This window comes from Eriocheir sinensis, chromosome 10 (assembly GCF_024679095.1).
Source record: "Eriocheir sinensis breed Jianghai 21 chromosome 10, ASM2467909v1, whole genome shotgun sequence".
Taxonomy (NCBI): Eukaryota; Metazoa; Arthropoda; class Malacostraca; order Decapoda; family Varunidae; genus Eriocheir; species Eriocheir sinensis.
In genome coordinates this window covers 326,683-351,335 of record NC_066518.1, presented here as the reverse complement: position 1 = coordinate 351,335, position 24,653 = coordinate 326,683, and the positions used below count along the sequence as shown (strand labels likewise).

General features: G+C 43.9%; 1 protein-coding gene across 3 annotated transcripts; it reads right to left on the bottom strand.

Annotated features, from left to right (window-relative positions):
* Positions 1-405: 405 nt before the first annotated feature.
* On the bottom strand, positions 406-24,442 carry LOC126996386 (uncharacterized). 3 transcript variants are annotated; one of them, XM_050856752.1, is made up of 19 exons: positions 23,773-24,442; positions 21,940-22,126; positions 21,466-21,634; positions 21,020-21,194; positions 20,689-20,821; positions 19,911-20,058; positions 19,378-19,495; positions 18,776-18,999; positions 17,470-17,588; positions 16,156-16,264; positions 15,661-15,784; positions 15,275-15,419; positions 14,748-14,868; positions 14,304-14,537; positions 11,906-12,037; positions 11,501-11,647; positions 10,929-11,080; positions 10,526-10,674; positions 406-2,253 (listed from the first exon to the last, which is right to left on the bottom strand). In XM_050856752.1, the coding sequence occupies exons 2-19, from the start codon at positions 22,089-22,091 to the stop codon at positions 2,060-2,062; spliced, it is 2,745 nt and encodes a 914-aa protein (XP_050712709.1). In that variant the 5' UTR covers positions 22,092-22,126; positions 23,773-24,442; the 3' UTR covers positions 406-2,059. The 3 variants fall into 3 exon arrangements, with proteins under 3 accessions (XP_050712709.1, XP_050712708.1, XP_050712710.1); XM_050856751.1 differs by lacking the exon at positions 23,773-24,442 and adding an exon at positions 23,376-23,615; XM_050856753.1 differs by lacking the exon at positions 23,773-24,442 and adding an exon at positions 22,977-23,055.
* Between the last annotated feature and the right edge of the window lie 211 nt (positions 24,443-24,653).

Genomic DNA, 24,653 nt, shown 5'->3' with positions numbered 1-24,653 from the left:
GTCCCTTTTCAGGGTTCATCGGGTGGCGCTCCTCTCAGCCACACCTGCGACTCGAGCGGTACGGCGCCTCCACCTGAGCCTCCGGAGCCGCCCCGCTTTACTGATCTCAAAACCGAGCACAGGAATGTCCGGTCCTGGCATAGTTATAACACGGATATTTGAGAATGAGATTACCTGTACTCGTAGATGAGAATTATACGTTACTTAAATACCGAGTGTTTTCTTATCACAAAATAACAGGGTGCTAACGGTTACTGTTATGGCTGTTAGAAGCGACCATAACATGTGCATTACGTAGCATGACTATGAATGATCAGTTACTTAGCCAATGGGTTGGATAGTTAGTCAATAGGTTAGTGATACTAAGTTAGTAGGAGAGTTAGTACGCTTAAAAACAAAAAAATCTAATTCTAAAAGCTTTTATTGCCATCATCAGGAACAATCTTGGTTAGTCACCTACAGAGCTAAAACTACATATTGTTAATTTCTTCTACATAGTACATTCAATAGTATCTAATTATATTATTATGCCTGTTGAACGCCGACGACTCAAACAAAGACCTTTTTTTTTCTTTTAGGGTTACTAGATGGGTGTCTCATCTCTGGCTTCTTGCAGACCTATATTTCCTTGTGTACGGCTGAGCACTTCTTGGGTCCTCACACACGTAGCTGGTGGTCGTTTAGGGTAGAGGGGGAAGGGGAGCATCCTGAAGATACTATTTTCAGGCTACGTATACAGACTCCACTCCAATGATTTATGGAATGCATGAATTGCATAATCAACTGCCTTGCTACATAAATCTTACCTACATGGTTTTAGCTAGACGAGGACCACTGGTAGGTAATAGTGAGATAAATGAAGGAAAATAAAGTCATGTACTGCTACAACAAAGAGAATAAGTTTGTGAAAGACACGACGCTAACTAGACGAAGATCAATCATAGGGAAAGGAAAAAGTGAAAACATGGAGAATTAAGTAATTTACACCGCTTCAACAAAGGAAGCGACGGCGAGGAGGAGACTGGGTGTGCAAATTATCTAAATTGAAATAATTACAGCAGAGGGAGCTGGAGTGAGAGGGAAAAGGAGCGGGCGTGCGAGGCCGTGCAACTCTGAACAATTTGTCAAAGAAACTAAGAAAAGAAAAAATGAATAAAAAATGAGAAGTTTGATGTTAAAAATAAAAATCAATGGAATATGAAAAATTGTGGGAGAGAACACAAGGGACACGTTTTTTTCTTCTTTTTAAAGGTAGACGGAGGAAAAAATTCAAGAGAATATAATCGGAGGAAGGTTCAACATGCCTGGGGGTGGAATGGAAGTTGGTAGATGGAACTCGGGCAGAGAGGGGTAGGACGGCACAGGTTAAGAGAAGGACGAAGTTGAGACACAGCAAAGAAGAGGGGATGATTGAGAAAGATAGAAGTGATGATGTCTTGTGATAGCTGAGTCTGGCAAAAAACAAACAAAAAACAACAACAGCATGAAATAAAAAAAATACGGCAAAGCTTGAGAGAAACACGAAGGAGAGGCTGACTGACAAGCATGAAAGAAAGAAAAGGATGCAGGAAAAAGATGAATAGGTGAAGGCATCTCATGAAGGCATACAGGCTAAGGTTATATACAACATGGCAATAAAAAATGGAATAGGATAAAAGGTAAAGGATGAAGGCAAAGCTTGATAGAAACATAATGAAGAGGTTGACAGACGTAAGGGAAAGAGGCTGCTGGAGAAAGGGGTAGAGGTGAAAAAGTCTCGTAACTGTAGACAGATGCAGAAAAGAATGGAGATGCTGGATACAGACACGGAGGTGGGATGTATCATAAAGGCGAGCTGGCCGATTATGTGATATGGAAAGAGAAATGGGACGGAAGAAAACTCTGAGGAGGTTAGTTAGGTTGACGGACACGGAAGAGGAAGAGGATATGGAAGAATAAGAGAGAAGCAAAATGTCTAATGAGTAAATGCAAGCTGACCTGTGAAAATAAAAATGGAATAGCAAAAGTCTTGAAGGTGGTTGTCTACTAAGAGAGAAGTCATCGTGGAGCGAGGCGTCTGTCAGTGTGTGCGGGAGTAGCGGCCCAGCCCAGCATGGGAGAAACCGAGGGTAATGTTCAGGCAGTTGGCCACCAGCGCCGTCCAGCCCGTCTGGTGGGAGGCGCCGCAACCCCGCCCGGTCTCGCCGTGAAAGAACTCGTGGAACAGAAGGAGGTCCCGCCACGCTGGGTCCTCACGGTACTGCTTGCTTGAGCCTGCGTGCCAGATGGTGATGAGAGTTGGGTGAGACGGATGGGCTGAGGAACACTTGATTGTCTCACAAAATAAGCGCAAAAAGTATTTTTTTCTCACGGATTAAAGCAACAACTTGAATTTCACACGAATCCAAAGCAGAAAGTTTTTTTTTTTCGCAAGTTGAATTAAAATTAAAATCATGCACTAGGAGCAGAAGCTTAAATTTTCTCTCGAATTAAGAGCAGAAATATTTATTTATTTATTTGGGAGCAGACTTAATTTCCTCACGAGCTGGGAGTAAAAATAAATTTTCTCTCACGGCGTAGAGGCAAATACCTAATTTTCTCAAGAAGTGGAATAATATTTTTAATTTTATCGCGACTAAAAGCCGATTCTTTTTTTAATTCACTAGATAGAAAAAGTTTACTTACGCCCAAGAAGAAGACAATTTTCTCACGAGGTGGGAACTCGGACTAAACAACATTCACGTTGACTGACATGCAGAACGTATACAATTGCTGGTTATCGGGGTGACATGCTACGGGCAAGGTTGACAGAGCATAGTTTACGTCTGTCTTTGTTGCAACTGATCTCTCTTTTCGTTGTTTATTGTTTCTGTTTGTAATTGCAACGAGTGATCAACGCGGTGTAATCTGAACTGTCGCTCAATATCGAAAAGCTGCATTAGGACATTTTTTCATTGCATCTTTTTAGTCCTTGGCTTGTTTCCTGTCATGCAAATTAAACAAACGTTCCAGGTTCTTGCTCTATCATGCACCCAATACTTCTACTACTACCACTACTACTACTACTACTACTACTACTACTACTACTAATAATAATAATAATAATAATAATAATAATAATAATAATAATAATAATAATAATAATAATAATAATAATAATAATAATAATAATAATAATAATAATAATAATAATAATAATAACAGTAATAATAATAATAATAATAATAATAATAATAATAATAATAATAATAATAATAATAATAATAATAATAATAATAATAATAATAATAATAATAATAATAATAATAATAATAATAATAATAATAATAACAAAAGGTAATAATAATACAATAATAGGAACAACAACAGCAACAACAACAACAACAACAACAACAACAACAACAACAACAACGAACATAAAAATGCAGAAATAAATAACTCTACTTCTAATTAAAATCAACAACCATGTTTGGCAAGCTATATTTTCCTACTGGCATGTGTTAACAAATTGTTCTATTTACTGATACTTTTTCTACTGTTTGTTTTTTTCCAGTTTCCACAAGAAATGTGCTTACTGTTTATCGTTCCCCTGTTCAGCTTCTTTTCCATCAACTCATCCTATACTGCATTTTCCAAGGTTCGCATCAACAGAAAGAAAATATTATCTGTCGTTCTATATTCGTGCACGGCTCATTTTGCTGCCTTCACCGATACACCATGATTTTCTTTTCTTTTTGGGGTGGGTGGGTGGGGCGGTGGGCGTGGGAGGGGTGGAGGGCATGCATGAGAATAGCAAGAACAAAAATAGAACACACGTATACGCTTCCTCTATCGAGCTGCGAAAGCCTGTCCATAATTGTGACTAAATGGAATTAATGATGTAATCCCCTCTTGGAGCACACAGCGGCTTAGCGGGTGAGGATAATTTATGGCGCAAGATATCTGGTTTCACTTTCAAAACAAAATAAGCCTGAAAACAAAATGCAAAGCTTGACTCGTCTGAAAATCGGGAAAGAAAATATTGAAGAAAAGGTAAGGAGAGACCGAGAATAGTAAGGCAATCCCGATAAATATTGTTAATGATAAGGGAACCAGAAAATTGCGTTGAAATGGCGGCCAATTTTCCCGTGGCTGAAATATCTTGCACTTACAGAAGCAAAAACCTTATCCACTCGAGAGGTGAGTTTGCGTGACGGGGTCGGCCGAGGAGGGGAGCGAAGGGGCGGCAAGGCGGGGTAACCGGTGCAAGAGGGCGCCGGGGACAAGGAAAAGGAAAGTTAGGAAGAAGTAAAAAAAACACAAAAAACATGTTCGGCTAAAGGAAAGAAGACAGAAACAAGGAAAAAGGAAGTCAGGAAAAAAAAAAAATGTTCGACTAAAGGAGAGAAGCCGGCAAGAAATATACATAAAGGATATAGACGGGTGGGCAAGACTATACACGAGGGCGACGGAAATAAGTAAGGAAGTAAGTAATAAACCAATAAAAACGTATAAGTATTGACGAAATATGTAAGGAAAGAGAGAAAAAATAATGGAGCGACAAGTTAAGGAGACAGACAGTGCACCGGGGGATGGATATATAGTAGAAAGGAGCTCGGTAAGGCAACGAAGAAGGAAGTAGAGTTAGCCGTGTAAAGGAAAGAAGATAATAAAAAGAATAATAAAAAAGAAAGAAGTACAGGAAAGAAGATAATAAAAAGAATAATAAAGGGGGGATGGATATAAGGTAGAAAGGAACTCGGTGAGGCAACAAAGAAGGAAGCAGAGTTAGACGAATAAAAGAAACAAGATAATAAAAAGAATAATAAAAAAGAAAGAAGTACAGGAAAGAAGATAATAAAAAAAATAATAAAGGGGCGACGGAGACGAGGCAGAAAGGAACTCGGTAAGGCAACGAAGAAGGAAATAGAGTTAGACGAATAAAGGAAACAAGATAATAAAAAGAATAATAAAAAAGAGAGAAGAGAGCGTGGAAATCATTGGCAAGACACTGGACGGTGAGGGCGAGAACCTGGAGGAATGCCGGATGATAACTAAATAAAAAAGACAAAAAGTAAAATAATGATAACAATAATAACAAGAAAAATAAAACCGCAAAAAAAGAGAGACATATATATTTACGTGAGGTATCGGAATAAAGGTCGGTATCTTATTTATTCAGTGTGCCCAATTCCACTTATAACTCAAGCCGTCTCTCCATGCGTACTAATACTAGGGGGGGAAAGATATAAAAAAGAAGTATGTACGTGTTATGAGTATCAAGTTCTGTGCATGAGTATTCCAAGCAGTCTACAGACCCCGTTTCTAGTGTTGTAATCCAGGTTGCCTTCCCATGACACGCATTCCCCATGTAAGAAGTTATTTTCATGCACTCCTCTACTCTGAACCCTCCTCCAGCATATACATTTTCACCTTTCTTTTATAGTCATAATCTTGCCACCTATCCCCACCTCAGTCCTTCTCTTCTTTCACTTTCCTCCATTTTCTTCTCCTTTTCATCGTCACTCTCCTGGTCTTCCTTCCCCATTTTCCTCATTTTAAGCCTTCACTTCTTTCTCCTTTTCATTCTCTTTCCTCATCGCCCTCAAGCTCCTCATCCTTCTCCTCTCCGTCATTTTCGTTCCCTCTCCCTCCTCCTTCTCCCTCCCTGCCTTTATTTTTGAAGCCTTCACCCTCACTCACCGCGGGGACTTGCGCCGGTGATCAATACGGAGAGGTGTTATGGAGGAAGGGGCCGGCGCGACGAACGAGCAAAGAGCATGACGGAGAAAGGCTGCTATTCCACGAGTGTATTTCACGTCGACTTCCCGGAAAAAAGAGAATAAAAAATGAAGGAAGAACAAAGTGAAGAAGAAGAAGAAGAAGAAATAAGAAAAGTAATAGAAGAAGAAAAGTAGAAAGCAGTTATATATTTTTCAGTAATTCACTTTCGTTGTCGTGGTGGCAGCAGTGGCTTTGGAAGCAATTTCATCTCGTTCTAAGGAATGAATATGCTTTCGCGGAAGACTGTTCTTGAAGAAGCAATCGCTGGGACGTGCGGGAAATTGATTTAGATGAAAAGTTCAGTGACGGTATTTTCAGTTCATTGTACTATGAAATCATTAGATGCAAATTATGGCGTATCAAATACTTGGAACATGAAGTGAAAGAGATATATATATATATATATATATATATATATATATATATATATATATATATATATATATATATATATATATATATATATATATATATATATATATATATATATATATAAAGTTAAGTAATGGTTTATTCAGGCTTCTTATTTTAAAACTGTTAGATGCATTGTACGCTAAGAGATTTATATGAAAAGATAAGTAACAATATATTCCGTCCCTTCTCATTTACAAATATACATAGGCATTTGGGGCATGACAAGGAAGAAATTTATACTGAAGTTAAGCGACGGTAGAAGCGTTCCCTTCTTAGTCCAAAATGCTTGAGCCACGATGATCGAAAAATGTGTCTTTTTATTTCCTTGTCCATTTGGGGATTTAATGAAATGGGCGTGAATAGTTTTTCCGTCACAGGAGGTTGAGTTGAGGGATCGAGTAATCTGACCTCATCTTCCTTTATATGCAATCATTTGGAATTGATCTCAAAGTTTTAGATCCAGGTGTAAGACTGGCACTATAAACACTTGCCTGCGCCACGACGGGCTGGGGCCGACTACCATCCAGGCCCCTCAAGAGAGCCTACCAGCGCTATAGGCGTACACGTAAAATAAATAAATAAATATTTCTTTATCTGGAGGGGTTGTATAGGGGTACCCAGTCCCCCTCCCCCCCCCCCGCCACACACACACACACACACACACACACACACACACACACACACACACACGCACGGACGCACGCACGCACGGAGGCAGGCACACCCACCCACCCATTTACACCCACACCTACCCACACACACACACACACACGCAGCGAAAGGCTGTGTGGAGTGAGGGACGGGTGCGGGAAGTGAGAAAATAAATAAAACCAAATTTCAATGTTTCAGCCCCAGCTTTACGCATTTCAGTGCGTCAAAGAACATAAAAAGAATAATTATAAAGTTTGAGTTTCTGGCCTGCGGAATTGACCGGATAATATATTTATTTTCCTCTTGGCTAACTCTACATGTAGGTCCATGCCATTACTATCGCCGACGCACTGCCTCTATCTAGCTGCCGTCCACATGCGAAGTAGAGGCAGAGCAAGCGTGTTTGTGGCTCCAGAATTACATATAAACTCTCGCAGCGCTACGTCCCTCGGGTGCTGCAACTCACAAGGGCCGGGCCAGCGGACGAGGGGTGGGGGAGGGGACTAACGCTACCAGCTGATGACGGCGATGGCGTGTCAGGAGAAGCGTCTTAGCAGAAGAGTCCATCAGATTGTGACAAATGATGGCCTGTGAGTGATCTGAGCAATACATATCACCGGAGCTGTCTTTGAAGCTTATTTTTCTTTGTGTGTGTGTGTGTGTGTGTGTGTGTGTGTGTGTGTGTGTGTGTGTGTGTGTGTCTTAGGTTTTGTCTGTGCCTATCTTTCTTACGTTACGAGACGAGACGAGACGAGAGAGAGAGAGAGAGAGAGAGAGAGAGAGAGAGAGAGAGAGAGAGAGAGAGAGAGAGAGAGAGAGAGAGAGAGAGAGAGAGAGAGAGAAATATGATTAGGGGTCTCTCGGATGCAAGGTGAGACAGTCGCAGGAGAGAAGATGAGGAGGAAGCTAACTGCATCATAACCTTGTGACTCTATGGGAGAAGGCAACGCAAGGGAAGGACGGAAGGGAGGAAGGGTGCATGGCAAGGATGGCAAGTCACCTGACAGAGTGTGACGTTCGTGTGACCCGTGACTGATTTTTTCTGTGGGGGAGGAGGAGGCAAAGACACGCACGTTGGTAGTAAGCCACATCATGTTAATAACCTCTGCTATCTTCCAAGAAAACTTCCGATGTAAGAAGAAAAATTCGCACAGAAGAGAGTATATGTTTGATACACTTTGTTACAAGAAGTAGGAGTTAAGATTGATGTGTAAATATGACAGTTGAGACACTCATCTGAAATAAAGTAATATCTTGCTTTTTATATAACTTACGTAGAGCAAAAGGATGACGTAGCTATATGGAATGGAGTAACTTCTTGACGATAAACTATGCAAATCTCGGAGTATCGTAAAACTGACGAGGTAACTTTTGAAACGTAATATTTTGTTGGCTCTTCAAATTACTTAGACCTTGGAAGCAAAACTTATGGGGCAGTTATCTGAAACGCAGCAGTGTCTTGTCTCTAGGCTCGTCCAGAGTATTCAAGACCAAGGAGCAAAATGATGGGGCAGTTATCTAAAACGGAGTAATTCCTCGAGTCTTCCAATGACTCATGGGTCATAGCACTGGCCAATTTTCATCTCCCCTTGCGTGCTGGTCGATAAATGGGCGACTATGGGGGAGGTACAGATACAAGCAGTTGACCCAGATGATGCAGTGGGTCACGTGCACTAGGGCATAGGGGGAACGTTCCCATCCACGCTCAAGGCAATAGAGAAACGAGCAGCACTGCGGCAGAACCAGCTTAGCCTGTGTCCCTCACTTCAATTTTATTTTCAGGTGTAGCTTTGTGGTGCTGCTGCCGTTCTGGCGTCGCTGCTGCTGCTGGTATCGATTCAGCTACTGTTATCATATATATTTTTTAATGGAACTACTACAAGTACGACAAAACACGCACTGGCTAGGCAAAATACACACCGGACCCTGGATAGAAGCATGTTCAGCATCTGCGAATCCACGTATTTGTGAGGTATGCATTTGTACCAAGAAATAATTCTACATGACCGGGAACAAACTCTACATATGCGAGCACGGTGCATGTTGGTGCCCTCAGGCAAGCACAACGTCGTGTATCACATTTATAATTTCGGCGCGACTTGCAAAGCTTCAGCCGGCGGTATTATTCCTGAGTTGCAGCCGCTCCACTCCGCTGCTGGACGCATTCCTTCCACTTGATATTACCGACTACATAAAAAACACAGATTTTTTTTTTCTCTCTCTCTCTCTCTCTCTCTCTCTCTCTCTCTCTCTCTCTCTCTCTCTCTCTCTCTCAAAATATTGGATAAACAATAAAACCATCCTTACCCAGACACACAAAGTCCCAGAGATCGGTTACCGACTGCAAGCTCCAAGGCTCTCCGGGAGGGTACTGGCTGGCGATCACACACACACACACACACACACACACACACACACACACACACACAGACAGACAGACAGACAGACACACACACACACACACACACACACACACACACACACACACACACACACACACACACACACACACACACACACACACACACACACACACACACACAGATAGACAGATAGACAGTCAGACAGACACACCGTTCCCCTACTGCAGTGGTTAAATGCTTTTAAATTGCCATCCCAGCAGAGTGATGTTGGCGCCTTGCTCTAGGGGAATGTTTTTGTTCCTCTGGCAAGGAGCGGTTAGTGTCCCCTTTGAGTAAGGAGGAGGGGTGTGTGTGCATGTGTGGAGTGTGAGATCCCAGCTTTGCCTATGCATCGACTAAGGAGCGGGAGGATACTGGCTGACGAACACGAGTCCAGCACGCGACCAGACCGTGAAAGAATTACAAACTTGTTTCTCGGTTACGTAAATTGAGCGGAACGAGTAGAGCTTAGGGTCGTATGTTAAAATATTTCGTCGCCCAAGTTCATATATTTGACATGGCTTTCGTAGGAGCTGTAGGCCTTTCCAGGGGTAGTTTTATGACCCTGGTGGTAGTCTGACTCTTCTTCTGTGTCATGAACCTTAAAAACACTCATGAAAACCCGATTGATCCCCTCTTTGACCTTTAGAAATAGTTGATGTGAGAAGCGATGGTGTCTTAAAATACAGCCCTTAGCCTTCAGTTCCATCATTTCATCATTTCGTTGGCATGCGAGCGAGGGGGCCAGGGTGCGTATCTGTGTGCGTGCGCCCGGAATGAAGAACTCATTTATTCTTAATAGAGTTCATATAGCATGACAAAGTATCATTCAAATTTTGTTTAGCTCTGGACCTCGCCAAAAGTGCCAAAGTAATTGTAATAACTGTTTATATTACTTTGAGAAGCAAATGGTTAAACCATATCTGGAACGTCGGTTCCATTGACGCTCCTATATGCTTGATGTACGTCACGAAAAAATTGTGCCCACACGACACAGAAAAAATGAATCTGAAAGAATATACTCTACTCGATTTCAGAGCGTATTCCAGTAGTTCCATTATTTCCTGTACGTGCAATAGGGCCTCAATCTCACATAAGCTCCGCCTCTTTGTCACGAAGGCCAAAGTACTATCACACACACACACACACACACTTATTCCCATATATTTAGTATAGTAATTGGTTCGTTATACGGAAAATATTCTCATTACGCAAAGTTTTTGCAGCACATGACCCCCGCATTTGCCGATAACTTTGCGTATACAATTTATGTGAATCTAAAGTAAGGTGGATATCCCTTAACATTAAAGACGTACCGTGACAAGGGCGAGCACCGTCTGGGCCTGGCAGGAAGAGAGAGACGAGTCGACGGGCGAGGAACACAGACACCTCCTCCAGAGTCATGAGGTGCCCGGAGCCAGTGGGACACTCCACCCGCAGAGACTCGCCGTAGAAGAAGTGGTACCTGTGGTGATAGAAGAGGTTGAGCGCAGAGCAAAACAATATGCTCACACTGTTCCTCACTATATAGACACATTTTACATCAACCTCATGCAAGCACAATGCGAATTACATTACTTCATTGATTCTTCTAATGTATGAGAGGTGTAGGCTATGCACGTGATCGGACGAAATACACACACGTCGAGGTGTGGTACAGGAAAGATCCACCAGCTACTAGCGAAAGATTAGGAAGGTTCAGAGTACTCATTAACTCACCGCTTGAGGGACGTAATGATGAGGAAATTCATGGGGAACCAGATGGGGCCCCGCCAGTTTGAGTTGCCGCCGAAGAGGTATGTGTTGGACTCCCCCGGCACGTAGGACACCTCGTGGCGCTGCCCTCCCATGTCCAGCACGAAGGGGGCGTCCTGGCAGCACAAGGGAACGGGGAAGAAAAAAACTGGTGAAATGGTGAAGGTGTGAAGTAGTAGGGGTGAGGAGGCATATCATGGGTAACATTTGACATTAAAAACTAAAATATATACTACCGATCGCTGAAAAAAATAAAATATGAGCTATGATAAATGAAAGAAAAATGATGTACTAAAAAAATCAGCCATACTAGTAGGAGTTGAGTTGTCTGCAGTCTGATAAGAGGTCACAGAGCTACTCAAACTGCGTAAAAGAACTAATATGAATGGACTGTACTGGAGTGTTGCGGATGGAGTGAAGTGGGGAAATGAAGTTGTAAAATGAAACGCGGTAAAAACAAATGAAGCGAGGATGTAGAGGGAAATTACGCAAAATAAAGTGATTTAAAGTAAAGTGAAGTAGAATCTCGTGCGTACCTGATGCACCTTGGACAAAGACCTGATGCCGTGCGGGGAGAGAAATTCCTTCTCGTCCAGGAGGTAGCGGAGGAGGCTGAGCAGCTGGTCCTTGGTGGGCACGGCGAGAAGCATCCTGTCCGACCCCCCCTCGCTCATGAAGGTCACCTGAACAGATATGATGACAGTGACGTGAGGGGAGAGAGGGAAAGCTTTAGTAAAATTTTATGAGGTGAAGTTCAAGTGTATAATTATGAAGTCAGGTATAAAGGAAAGGTTCAGAGAAGTAAGTCACCTGGACAGACACAATGATAGTGCGTGAGTAGCGAAGGAAAGCTTCAGGAAAACAGAACGGTCAAATAGGCAACTATAATTAAATTAGATTATATATGTACACTAAATATGATGGCGGATTGTTGTAGATACCCTTGAGGCGAGGTCAGGTCTGTTCTTGATGAGCCATCGCGCCCGCTTGTAGAACCCCGTCAAGGCGCTGACCTCCTCCCGCACCAGCACCAGCACGGCGAACAGCGGCACCAGGCCGACCAGGGACCGGATCTGCGGGGCGAGGCACCGACGTCACCCTCGCCATACCTATGCAGACTAACATACTACTCTCACTATCACCGCCATCATCATCACCATCACCATCATACGAAAAATCATTTCATTATGCCTCTAATTACCCTTAAACTCACTCACACACACCATAATCATCAACTGGAAAACATTATCTGTGTCACCTTCAAATTCACTCACATACCGACACACTGACAACCAAAATAATTCACTCCCATCATTATCCTCGTTATCCTTAAACTCACTCACGCACAATTAATCATCATAATCATCGTAACCCGAAACTGCGCATTTCGTAGCTATCCATATCATCTCGAGATTTATCTTTAGGTAATTGCACCAAAAAATTGTTGTTGCCTCGACGAGAAATGGTCAGACTTCACCCACGAGTCTGTCTTGGCTGCCTTCCTTCAGCTGGGAATGGCGAGCCGTGGAAAAATGGAAAAAAAAAAGAAATAAAAGCTTAACCTTAAGCTGGGGACAAGTCGCGTGTTTCGCTTCACTTATGACAGACGACACTAAGAACCTTGCAAGGAAATGTATAAATAAAAAGCAGAGATAAAAAGAGATAAGCTCTTGATGACGATGCTGCATTGCGTTTCAACAATTGTTTTTATAAGAGGCTGAGGAACATTTTAAATTGTCATCGAGTTATTACCTGGATTAATCATTTCACAATATTTAGGCTTTGTAGGAATATATTTATGCCACGTGTTTGTACACAGAACTCAAAGACGAAAAAGAGTCCGATTTACTTGTTTCCATTCTCAGCTTACATCGCAGGAAATTGCATGTCAAGGGAGATAAAAAAAATCTTTCCGCAGTGTGTGACGACAGAAAATGGTTGGCAAATCTTGGAAATTGAAGACTTGCCATTATTTCATGTTTTCTTTGGATACAACAACTTAAACAGAATATACACGATGCTGCAACACTGCGAGACGAGCATAATAAAGTTTTGTTCGGTAAATGTTGTATGATTCACCATCTTTATAAGCTCTCCCTGAAAAACTGTTGACCTCGTAGAAGGGAAATGTCATGCAAGCTGTCCAAAAAAACTACCTGTAAACGGACTGAACTTACAGAGCTTCAAGAAATATGAGGTGATCAATTTTTCTCAGTAAACAAAGTGAGTTGTGCCTCGTCGGGCGGCAGAGACGACGGGGACAAATGGCTGAGGCGGGACGAGGCATTAGAGGGCACGCCACCCCTGGAAAGCGACACCGCGCAGAGGAAGAGCTGTGTCTGCATTCATATATAGACGTCTGTGTGTGACAAGGGAGATTCAAAATAAAAGAATTCGGTGCCACACATCATCTACAAGACCGAATATTTTCTCTCGTATCTGCGTTTTCTTCTTAATTCACGTCCAGATTATTTTATGATTCCAGGCAGGTTTATTTAACAACTTTTTCCATTTATTTTTTTTCGCCATCGTTAACTCGTCTTTGTGCACACAGTGTCTGCGTCCCCGCACGCCACCACGCCTCCCTCCGCACGCCACACATGCAGCCTCCGGTCCAACACGTCAACATTCAACTCCCCGCACCGCTTGACTTGGCCTCTCTTCTTTCCAGAGCGGGACAACACGGCCCCTGTCTCCTGCCATACCCTTCACCACTACTTCATCACTATAATGAACCCAGACCTCCAAGGTGAAAGCCAGGTAGACAAGCTACTTGACCCCTTTACTAGTTCCTCTAACCTACACGATGTCCCCTTTCACACGCCCTCAGTCACTGTACACTGCCCCTTGCCCGTCTCACCTTCACTCTGTCCCCCATCACACACACCTTTCATCACTGTACACTATTACCTGTTCCCCTCATCTTCACCCTGCCCTGCACACCCTCCATCACTGTACACTATCCCTTGTTCCCCTTACCTTCCCCTCGCCCTTTATACACCTTCCATGGGCGAGTGTCATAGTATGCACTCTCCCCTGAAATATGGTTGTCACGTGACCCAGACGGGAGGGGAGGGGAGTGGAGGGAGCCAGGGGGTTAACACAGCTAACGCTACACGTCAAGATGGGGATCACAACTTCAGGCCGATCTGTTGTTGATTATCCTAAACAAGCATGCCGCCGACCTCTTACGAGAAGCAGATGCAATCATAACAGAACCAGGACGCTGGTAGGAGCAAGTAGGAGGATGCAGGACAGAACAGAATCCCGAAGGTGAGAGATTAGGCGGAGTTGATAGTGTCCCACTTATTTTCATCATGCATCACTGTCTCGCCTCACCTTCATGGGCACTGAGGACCCGTCGGGCATCCTGATGTAGTCGTAGTAGAAGCCGTCATCGTCGTCCCAGAGGCCACGACCCTGACCCGAGGAGTTGATGGCGTCCACGATGAGGATGAAGTGCTCGAAGTACTTAGAGGCCATGTCCTCGTACACGGGGTCCTGCTCGGCCAAGATGAGGGCCATGTCTAGCATCGTGACGCAGAAGAAGGCCATCCATGCTGTGCCGTCAGCCTGGTGCCGCCACGCATAAAGTTGTCAGGATTCAAGTTTGCTACTTCACTGCATTACTATTCACTTTTCGGTGTGAGATTTGAAATATTTTTAAGGGTGATACTTTAAGAATTTTCTGATATCATGGCGATTTCAAATAGTCGCCAAACCAGGACTCTGGCTGTAATGAGATGTCATGCAGACATAAGGGGCAGCAATACAACCACGCACCTGCTCCAGCTGACCCGCCACCGGGAGGGGCTTCGACCTGTCGAATACCCCGATGTTGTCGAGGCCCAAGAAGCCGCCACCAAACAGATTTCTGCCGTCAGGATCCTTTCGATTAACCCACCTAAATAGACACATTACGTCACTATCTCACCATGAAATGGGAATGAATAGGGCTTTTCATGCAATGCAGTCAGGAAAGATACGCTGTCATACTAACAATATTTACAGTAATCTACCGTAATTTAGAGAGTTTATGGATAGACTGCAATAATACATGACGGGGTTTGTAATAGGAAGGTTTAGTAACTTAATTTCACATTCTTGTGGCCTGCTCCTTAAAGCCTCAACAAATGTTAATATAGTTAATAGTAGTTTTGCACACCCCCAAATGACTTTCCTTATTCCCATGACTAAATCTCATTAATATATTTTGACGTAGTTTTTGGGAGCACAGTGTTACGGACATTTTTTTTTTATTTCTTCTTTGCCCTTGGTTAATCTCCACCGTAGAAAATAGGCTTACTGACCATGTGAAGTTGAGGGATAGCTTATTAAAGGCCCGGGCGAGGAAAGTCGTGTCTCGGGAGCCCCGCGGAGCACTGCCGCGGAACACGTTCATCACGGCCCACGCGTGCACCGGCGGGTTCACGTCCCCTAGCGCAAACTCGTACGCTGTGTGTGGTGGGAGAGGAGGAGTGAGGCACCACAGACCACTGAAGAATATCGAATTGTGAGCGGGAAGTGGGGACGGACGTCGAGAAAATAAATAAGTTATCAGTAGAAGAAATTAATCCTAGAGGTGTGTGTGTGTGTGTGTGTGTGTGTGTGTGTGTGTGTGTGTGTGTGTGTGTGTGTGTGTGTGTGTGTGTGTGTGTGTGTGTGTGTGTGTGTGTGTGTGTGTGTGTGTGTGTACCTGGTATCTGGCCGTTGGGGTGCATGTACCACTCTCGCAGGAAGAGAAGCAGCTGATCTTTAGCGAAGTCACTGTCCACCATGGCGATGGCGACCACGTGGAAAGCGAGGTCCCACGAGGCATACTGAGGGAGCGGAGTCACGAGGAAAGGAATGAGGTGTTTGCTTGAATACTGACCAGACTATTTAACAGGACAACGAGAAATAACAGGTGGAAATCAATTGTTTGCGTCAGTAATGAAAGAACAATCAAGACAACACAGCGCTGAGTAAAGGAATGACGTGCTTGCCTGAGTAATAAAAATAATAATCTCTCTGCTTGAGTGATAACTGTACCAGCACATTTTCAATAAACTATCTAACAGAGGGGGGGGGGGAGGCCCGCATATCTTTTGCAAACTAAAAAAAAGGGCCTTCTATTACTTGCACAACATTACATTGATATCAGCGAGCAGTAATTCACACACAGAATAAAACGTCGTGTTAGGGCGCTCACCCACGGGTACTCCCACTTGTCAGGCATCGAGATGACGTCACGGTTGTACAGGTGCCCCCACTCACTGTTCCTTCCGCGGCGGCGGGACTCGGGTGGGGGCGGCTGGTACCTGGGGGTCGATAAGGTTCGTATGTTCATCAGTTAGTACACATATCGGAGGGTTGGTAGAACAACTCCGGAAATTTGAACCGAGGTAAAAAAAAGTATAGATGAATATAATGATCGTCAGGAATTACTTTGACTTTAATTAATCTGTTCCAATTATATTTTCCAAAAAGTTCTTTTTTTCATTTTCTAAAAAAAGTTCATCGGGTTCTCATCTAGGTGTTCAGCTTGTGCAGAATTTTGTATGTGTGAGGAACAACCTATTTGGAGCAAGACTTTGATATATGCTGAGAATAATATATGTATAAACGAAATATATAAGTATAATCGAGTGGGTCGTGTAAATGAATTCTTATGGAAGCGCGGCGCCGTAGGTCAAATTCATATTAATGGCACGGCTCTATAATACTACAGCCGGGTCTCTCTCTCTCTCTCTCTCTCTCTCTCTCTCTCTCTCTCTCTCTCTCTCTCTCTCTCTCTCTCTCTCTCTCTCTGTGTGTGTGTGTGTGTGTGTGTGTGTGTGTGTGTGTGTGTGTGTGTGTGTGTGTGTGTGTGTGTGTAGTAGTAGTAGTAGTAGTAGTAGTAGTAGTAGTAGTAGTAGTAGTAGTAGTAGTAGTAATAGTAGTATTTATTATTATTATTATTATTATTATTATTATTATTATTATTATTATTATTATTATTACTAAATTATTACCCTAAATATTCTTACTATCATTCTTATCAATAGTTCACAAAACTGTGAATTATGAGTGGTCCTTCTCAGCCAGTCCTTAACAATGATACGAGTTCTTCCTATCAACATACTGTTTACTAATACATGATACAAGTGAACCCTTACTGACCACCGCCGAGCTAATCCTTTAGTATGAGATGAGGTCTTCATTCACACACACACACACACACACACACACACACACATTACCTAATGATGAATGAATCAGCTAGACATCCGGATCACTCCCCAATCGGTCCTTTGTACCATGAGATATTCTTCACGTCCACTAACAAATAGGTATTTAACGAATTAGCGAATGTCTTCCTGATCGCATTCTAATCAGCTCTTTACGATGAGTTTATTCTTCACAGACTAATTTGTATTATTCAATCAGATAAAGACTAACTGATCTCCTTCCAGCTAGTACTTTACCATGAGTTCTTTTTCACACCTAGACCAATCAACATGAAATGAATCAGTTAAAGACTTACCGGTCACCTTCCAGCCAGTCCTTAACGATGTAGTGGAAGAACTGTTTGGTCCACATGAGGCCGGCCATCGCCTGCCGGGCCACGAGCCGCTCCTCCCTGCCAAGGCGCGGACTCAACACCTGTGGACCAAACGACGCCACAGTCAGCGTCAAGATACCACAACAAACACACTTCATGGTAACACAATAAAAAAAAAAACGTCAAGATATCACAATCAGTCTGAATAAAAATTATAATGGATTATTTTCATTACATTTCAACTTTCTGACGGGTGAAGACAGTGGATTAGAAACCGTAAGAGGCAACACTCGACCTGCTAGGGTTTCCAGAGGCCGTGTTATATATCGTTTCTCGGGACTAACTTTTTTAACAATGTCGAAAAGGGATGATAACTTGGCAAATCAAATTTCAGTCCTTGTCCTATTTTCGTCAATATGATATACACATATGATTTATTATAAGTAATTAATTAAAGCATTTATGAAAGACAAGTAATGATAAAACACGGCAGATGAAGTGCTTCCTGATGCACGGCTGGCCAACGATGTTTTGGAGACGGCGTTGTGCGCATGCGTTGGTGGCCTGCAAGATGTAAGGCCGATGACTTATTCATTTGTGGAAGCACTGAGCTTAACGCCGTCACATATGTTTTAACTTTTAATCGTTTTATTCTCTCATTTCCTTTACTAGAAGAGTTAAGGGAAAATTGATTTACCCCTCCAGTCACTGAATCAGCCTGCCAGCTCGCCCGCCGAGACCCAAACACCTCCGCTGCTGTGTTCACAGCTGGAGAACTCGGTCATTAATGCCGGACGCAGCATATATGTTGGCCTTCCAGCCCATGTGCATAATCCCGTCTCAACAGCAACGTTTGCCAGCCTCGCGTTAGGAAGCACTACATCTGCCGGGTTTTATCATAACGTGTCTCTTATAAATGTTTTAATTATACACATCTTGTTAATAAATCATATTGACAAAGGTAAGACAAGGTCTGAGACATGCTCTGCTAAACTGTCATCCTTATTCGACACAGTTAAAAAAAATCCCGAAAAACGATATAACATCCTCTGAAACCCATAGTAATCAAATTATACTTTGGGAAATATTTCTATTATATTTTACATACGACAAGGTAGATTTTACTAAAGTTCGGATACTTGAAATTTACGCATTCATGATATATTGCAACAGAAAACAAATATTACACCATAATGATAATTCTCTCTCCCTCCCTCCCTCTCCCTCTCCCTCTGTGTGTGTGTACTATGTGAGAGTAGCAGAGGATGGCTGGCATGAAAGTACTGACCTGGCTGTAGAACACATCAGCCTCCTGCTTTCTCTGTTTCATGGTGGCGGGGAAGGCCTTGATGAATATGTCGGAGACTGTGGTTTCTTGGCTGTCTGTCGGGGACTCGTCCGCCTGCCACAGCCAGGAACGGAGGGAAGTTGAGCCCCCGGGAGGGAGAGTGACGACGTGGTGGGCACACACCTTGGTACCGCGGCCCTTAGGATTTACGGCTGACGTCTCTCCTAGTGGGGCATGGAAAGGGAACTATCAGTCTGTGGCCACGTGAAGGTGAGTGTGGGTGTGAGGGATTCTTAATTCTGAAATAAGTTTTTTGTATCCTTTAAATATTTCTCAAACTGTTCGCTAGTATAACATCAGACAGCAAGAGAGAGAAAGTCAACTGCTTGATTTTGGGAACTCTTCCCTCCTTATTTCTTTGCTTGCTTTTTGAGCCCAGCATAATGGTATACTGAGTGACATGAGATTTGAAGTGTTGCAGCGTGACTGTCATGAAATTGACAAAATTGACAGAACTTTTATTATTGTCATTCCATTTTCTATCCCCCCTCGCCTTGGAACATTGTCTGCCCCATCATCAGCCCCGTCCCCTGCTGCCTTACCGTCCACGATGTAGCGGTGGAAGGCGTCCTTGACATAAGGAGTGTGGTTGTCAGCACCGAAGAGTCGCTGAATGTTGGTCTCGTTCTCCGTGAATAGAAGCGGTGCCTCGCCGCCGTTCTGTGGGAGACACGTCACATTGGTTACACTCTGACAGGTCCGGGGCGCTCCATGCATTGCCCTGACTTGGTTGTGCTTGACAATAAAACTTCCATAACATCCCGTGACATCTGGCGTGTTTTGCAGTGAAAAATTAAATGTTTTTTTCAAATACTAACCATCTATATTTAGTATTCATTCTAGTTTGGCAACTTAACCTACTTCTATGGTTATACTCATAAAAAGGTACACACAAAATTTCATGCATGGTACTATTTATAGTCATTAGAGATATTAGTGATGTGTTTGTGTTAAAATTCAAAGGTATGGTGGATAAACAACCACAACTTTGTCTAATAATGTCAGAGTGTGACTTGACACATTCAGGTTAGCCAAGTAATTCAAGAGTCTACAAAAGACCACCAGCGAGCCTCACCTGGTCCACCGCCCACATGTACTCGCCAAGGGACTCGTGCCACCCTCGCACCCGCCTGGCACCTTCCGCGTCCCCACGCACAGCCTCCAACTTGGGCTTTAGTCCACAGCCCTCGTGCGTGCAGCCCCACACCCACGTGTTGCGGTACCTGTCAAAGTAGGAGAATAATTACTGACACATCTTGCGCAGCCAGAAAATTTACGATAGGAGCACCTAAATGTTACGCAGCTTAACGATTGTAGGGAAAAGGGAAGCAATGCACGTTTTATACAAACGTATGTAATATGCTTTACTTCATCGCCCTAACACTGGTTAATTTGCATGTGTGTCTTCGTGAAATACTCATCACCATACGAAAATCTGAAAACGAAACGCCTCAACCCTGGCAACCCCGTAAGACCAACAACATGCTAGAGACTGGCCAGAAACTCTCTATGGTGATCCTCGTGACGGGCCTAACACCACGAGAACTTATTGGCGATGCTGTAAAATGTGTTTATAGGCAGGAGTCATTTTTCTTAGCCCTTTTTTACCAGCGACATTACTGTGGAACCTGTATAATCATGAAAGATGCTTCTTTGATAAACACCATCTTTAATATGCTGATAGAATTTAAACACTACCCTATATACCTTTAAGGGCATGAAGAACTTTAGTTTTTACACGTGCACTGAGCTTGGCAGTTTGTAAATGGTGAGACAAATCTATGGTTGTCTGCTTCCTTAATGTTTTCTAAGTGAGAGAACTGAAACCATTTAATTATTTTCTGCACACCCACCACAGTGTTGGGAGGACGTGCAGCGTGTCTTCCTTGGGGCCGCGGTTGGTGACGGTGACCTGCAGGAGCACACTGTTGGGCGAGGCCTTGGCGTACTCCACCTCAACGTCCCAGTACCCGGCCTCGAGGACTCCTGCACGGGAGGAAGGCGGAAGGGATTGAGAAGGAACACACACACATTTCAATCTATTTTCCATTTACGCATCCCATTTACTCCCTGCAAATACATTATAATACATTCTTCACCTACTACCTACCCCTTTATGATTTATCCACCTACACATCCTCAACTGCTCAACCTATTAGCCACTCTATAATTTCCTTTCCTCACCAGTGTCCTCTAACTCATACTCGGGGTCGTGCACACTCCTCACGGCGGCAGTGTGTTCCAGGTCACTGTAGGGGTAGGGCTGCTGCGGGTACTTGTACAGGTAACGCAGGTATGAGTGCGTGGGCGTGGAGTCCAGATAATAGTAGAGCTCTTTCACGTCCTCTCCGTGGTTACCCTGTGTGAGAGAAAGAGGAAGAAGAAAAGGTTAAGAAAGTAGAGGGAGATGATGACAATGATGAGGATGAGAATGAGGGGGAAGAGAAAGAGGAGGACAAGGAGGAGTGGGGGAAGAAAAGACAAAATTTAAATTCAGCAAAAGGAAAGGGAAAGGAGATAAAGAAAGGAGGAGAAGGAGAAAGGGAAAACATGAATCTGAAGGCTCAAAGTCTGACACGGTCTCTCTCTCTCTCTCTCTCTCTCTCTCTCTCTCTCTCTCTCTCTTTCACCTGTTGTCCGGTAAGACCAAAGAGTCGCTCCTTCAGTATGGCGTCGCGGGTGTTCCAGAGCGCCACGGCAAGACACAGGCGGCCTTGGCGGTCACACACTCCCGCCAGCCCGTCCTCGCCCCAGCGGTAGGCGCGCGACCTGGCGTGGTCATGCGGGAAGTACGACCAGCTGCGAGGGGACGGAAAATGTGTCCTGGGTTGAAATCTTTTAACTTGTAAAAGGAAAAAAGGGAGCAGTGTTGAGGCAATAATGAAAGGAAAGCAAATCCTACTGCACCTATATCTAAAGATGAAGGGAACATTTTTTTTTAAGATGAAATATACAATAACGGCAAGTACAGGAACAACGTAATTTACAGCAACAAAAACAACAACTACTACTACTACTACTACTACTACAACTACTACTACTACTACTACTGCTACTGCTGCTACTACTACCACTGCTATCTCTACTACTATGAATATACTCACCAGTCCCCATCGTGTGAGTAGTCCTCCCGCACGGTACTCCATTGCCTCTCGCTCAGGTACGGCCCCCAGCGCTTCCAGTTGGCTTTCCGCTCTCGGTCCTCCTTCAGACGCGTCTTCTCCACGCTCTCCCCTTCCTCCACCTGGCTTGTCATTCCTCAAGCCTCACTCGATCCGCAGCCCCACACACCTTTGAAATAAGAAAAAAAACATACAACCTTACGTAATGTCTTGCTGAAACTCTCTCTCTCTCTCTCTCTCTCTCTCTCTCTCTCTCTCTCTCTCTCTCTCAGCTTCATACACATGGACTAGGGTAAAAATGGACCCTTACGTCATATCTTGCTAAAGCAATCTCTCTCTCTCTCTCTCTCTCTCTCTCTCTCTCTCTCACACACACACACACACGTATGTACCTACCTTTTCACCAGACGGCATTACGATTCAAGACCTAACAAAACCTGTACGATGAACAACACTTAGCATAGCACACAGCTCTCGGTACCACAACTGTATACGCGAATAAACCCATAAACTCACTCCAAGACGGGATGACGGTGTGGTTTTAAAACTAACGCTTCTTTAAAGGGAGGTTTACACTGTTGCGGGGTTGGCCTTGCTGGCGCGATACCTCCTGACCTTGGCAAGCTTCAATAAATAAGGGTCATTATGGGACGCGAACGCCGCAGCACCTCGCCGAGAGACAAACATTCGCCATCAACTCACATGCTCAAATAATAATTAAAAAAGTAATTTCTCTAAGCAGGACGTTCTATGTGCATCTTTACACTCATGAAAAACTAATGTCCTATAATCAGTCGACAAAGTTATACAATGACCTCTTCCCCGGCCCGTTTCATGGTGACTGCAACAGGATAGACAAAGCTGGTTGGCGTTCCTCCTAACAGTAATACTATAAGACTGAGCTGAAGTAATAGCCTGGAATACTTTCTCAAATTATTTCATTTCTTGACACAAATATTAAGTGGAATGATGAGTACAAAGTGGCATACATAGTACTATTACATTTTGTTCTTATATACCTTTAATCGTTATCTGCTGCCTGACTCGATTACACACTTCCGGCTCAGGGGACGCATGCACCTGTGCCTGACACTCCTCTCTCGCAGCTCACCTGTGGAAGAACTGTTTGCCTTCAATATTACTTTGATGTCTGTTTCAGAGGCACAGAAAAAAAAAAACAATGACTATAACTTTTGGTGACATACTCTCATACAGCGTAAAAGTTTTTGATTTTATTACGTAAGGATTCGTCAACGATGGATATTTTCTACTCGCTCATTAGATAGGCACTTCGCATTTCCTGAAGAAAAAAAAAAAACATAACATCAACTAGGTCATTTCTTTTTTGTGTGATGCTTGGAAAAAGACGCTCCTTATCAATAAATTTTGTCCGATTGGTGGGTTAAAATGAGACTCACCAGAGGCTGCACCACGCGGCTCAGCGACCACCTATGTGTGTGTGTGTGTGTGTGTGTGTGTGTGTGTTGTGGTTTTGAGCAGACGAAGCGGCGCAGACACAAATCCCACACCTAGCACTCGTACACTGCGGCTGCTGGTGCTGCGACTCGTCACTCCCTCATGTTCCAGCCGCGGCAGATGTTGCACGAGGAATTTCTCTTGTATAGGCACTTTTACATGGGTGTAATTACACCCCCTACCCACACACCAAAAAATCTGACAGACAAAGAAAGCAGCATAAACATAGGCATTCAAGAACGCGTATGTAGTGTTAATTTCGATGGTCACTCATTTCCTTTATGCATTTATGGGGACGAGATGGTGTGAGGGCGAGAAGCTGCTTCCCCAGCCACTCACCATGACACAGCTGTGGTGGCGGCCTGGTGCAGCAGCAGCAGTTGGCCACGGCTCGCCGCCACCATGAATACACGATACACGAGTGTCTTCATGTATGGCAGGCTGTGGCTGGATGAGATGGTAATGGCCGTCACGGGATTTGTGAGAAAGTTTCAAAATGATTGCATGTTGGTACTGACATAAAAACACTAACGCATATAAATGCTAGTAAACGCCTCCGTGTGTGTGTGTGTGGGGGGGGGGGGGGGCTGCTTAGCGTATGTGTCACCCTTTCCGCGGTCCCGGGTTCGAATCCCGACCCGGACAGTCGGCGTGTAGCATACCCAGCCGTTCAGCCTTTCTTTCGGGTTGGTCGCTAAATGGGTACCTGGGGAAACCTGGGGAAGGTAAACTGAGGTCGGACTTCACATCGGCGTGTCCTAGGATAATAGGTTCTTACCCACCACGGGCTCAAAAGTGCCAACGATACGGAGCTGAGCAAAGCAGCCACGCGCAGCTACAGCGTATGCACCAAACTTTACTTTAGTGCTAGCTACGCTACTAAATAAAAAGTTTCGCAGCTCGGAGCGAATGAGGGATGTGTTTATGGTGAAATGGTCTGTGGTCGGCGGTCGACCGTAGGGGGTGTTCACGGCAGGGCCACCTCGAGGGTCAGTGGCCGCTGCCGAAGTAAACGGTAACTCTGCCACCTTCGGCAGGCAAAGAGAATCGCTAGAATGTCGGATGTGAAGACAAGTATAAGATAACAGTAAATCAAGATAACAATTTTTATGAGATATTAGGGTCTATATCTAGGAACGGGAAACAGCACATCACGCTTCCTCTCGTGAAAGCTATTTCCTTGCTGCGGGGAGAGAGGTTGTCATCGCCTGAGGACATGG

Bases quoted from the DNA above. Each gene is read 5' to 3' on its own strand.
- LOC126996386 (XM_050856752.1), bottom strand. From the start codon at position 22,091: ATGACAAGCCAGGTGGAGGAAGGGGAGAGCGTGGAGAAGACGCGTCTG. The intron at 21,635-21,939 runs GTGAGTATATTC...GTCCCCTCGCAG, and splicing joins TACTCACACGATGGGGACTG to CTGGTCGTACTTCCCGCATG. The intron at 14,869-15,274 runs GTCAGTAAGCCT...GTGTCTATTTAG, and splicing joins CTATCCCTCAACTTCACATG to GTGGGTTAATCGAAAGGATC.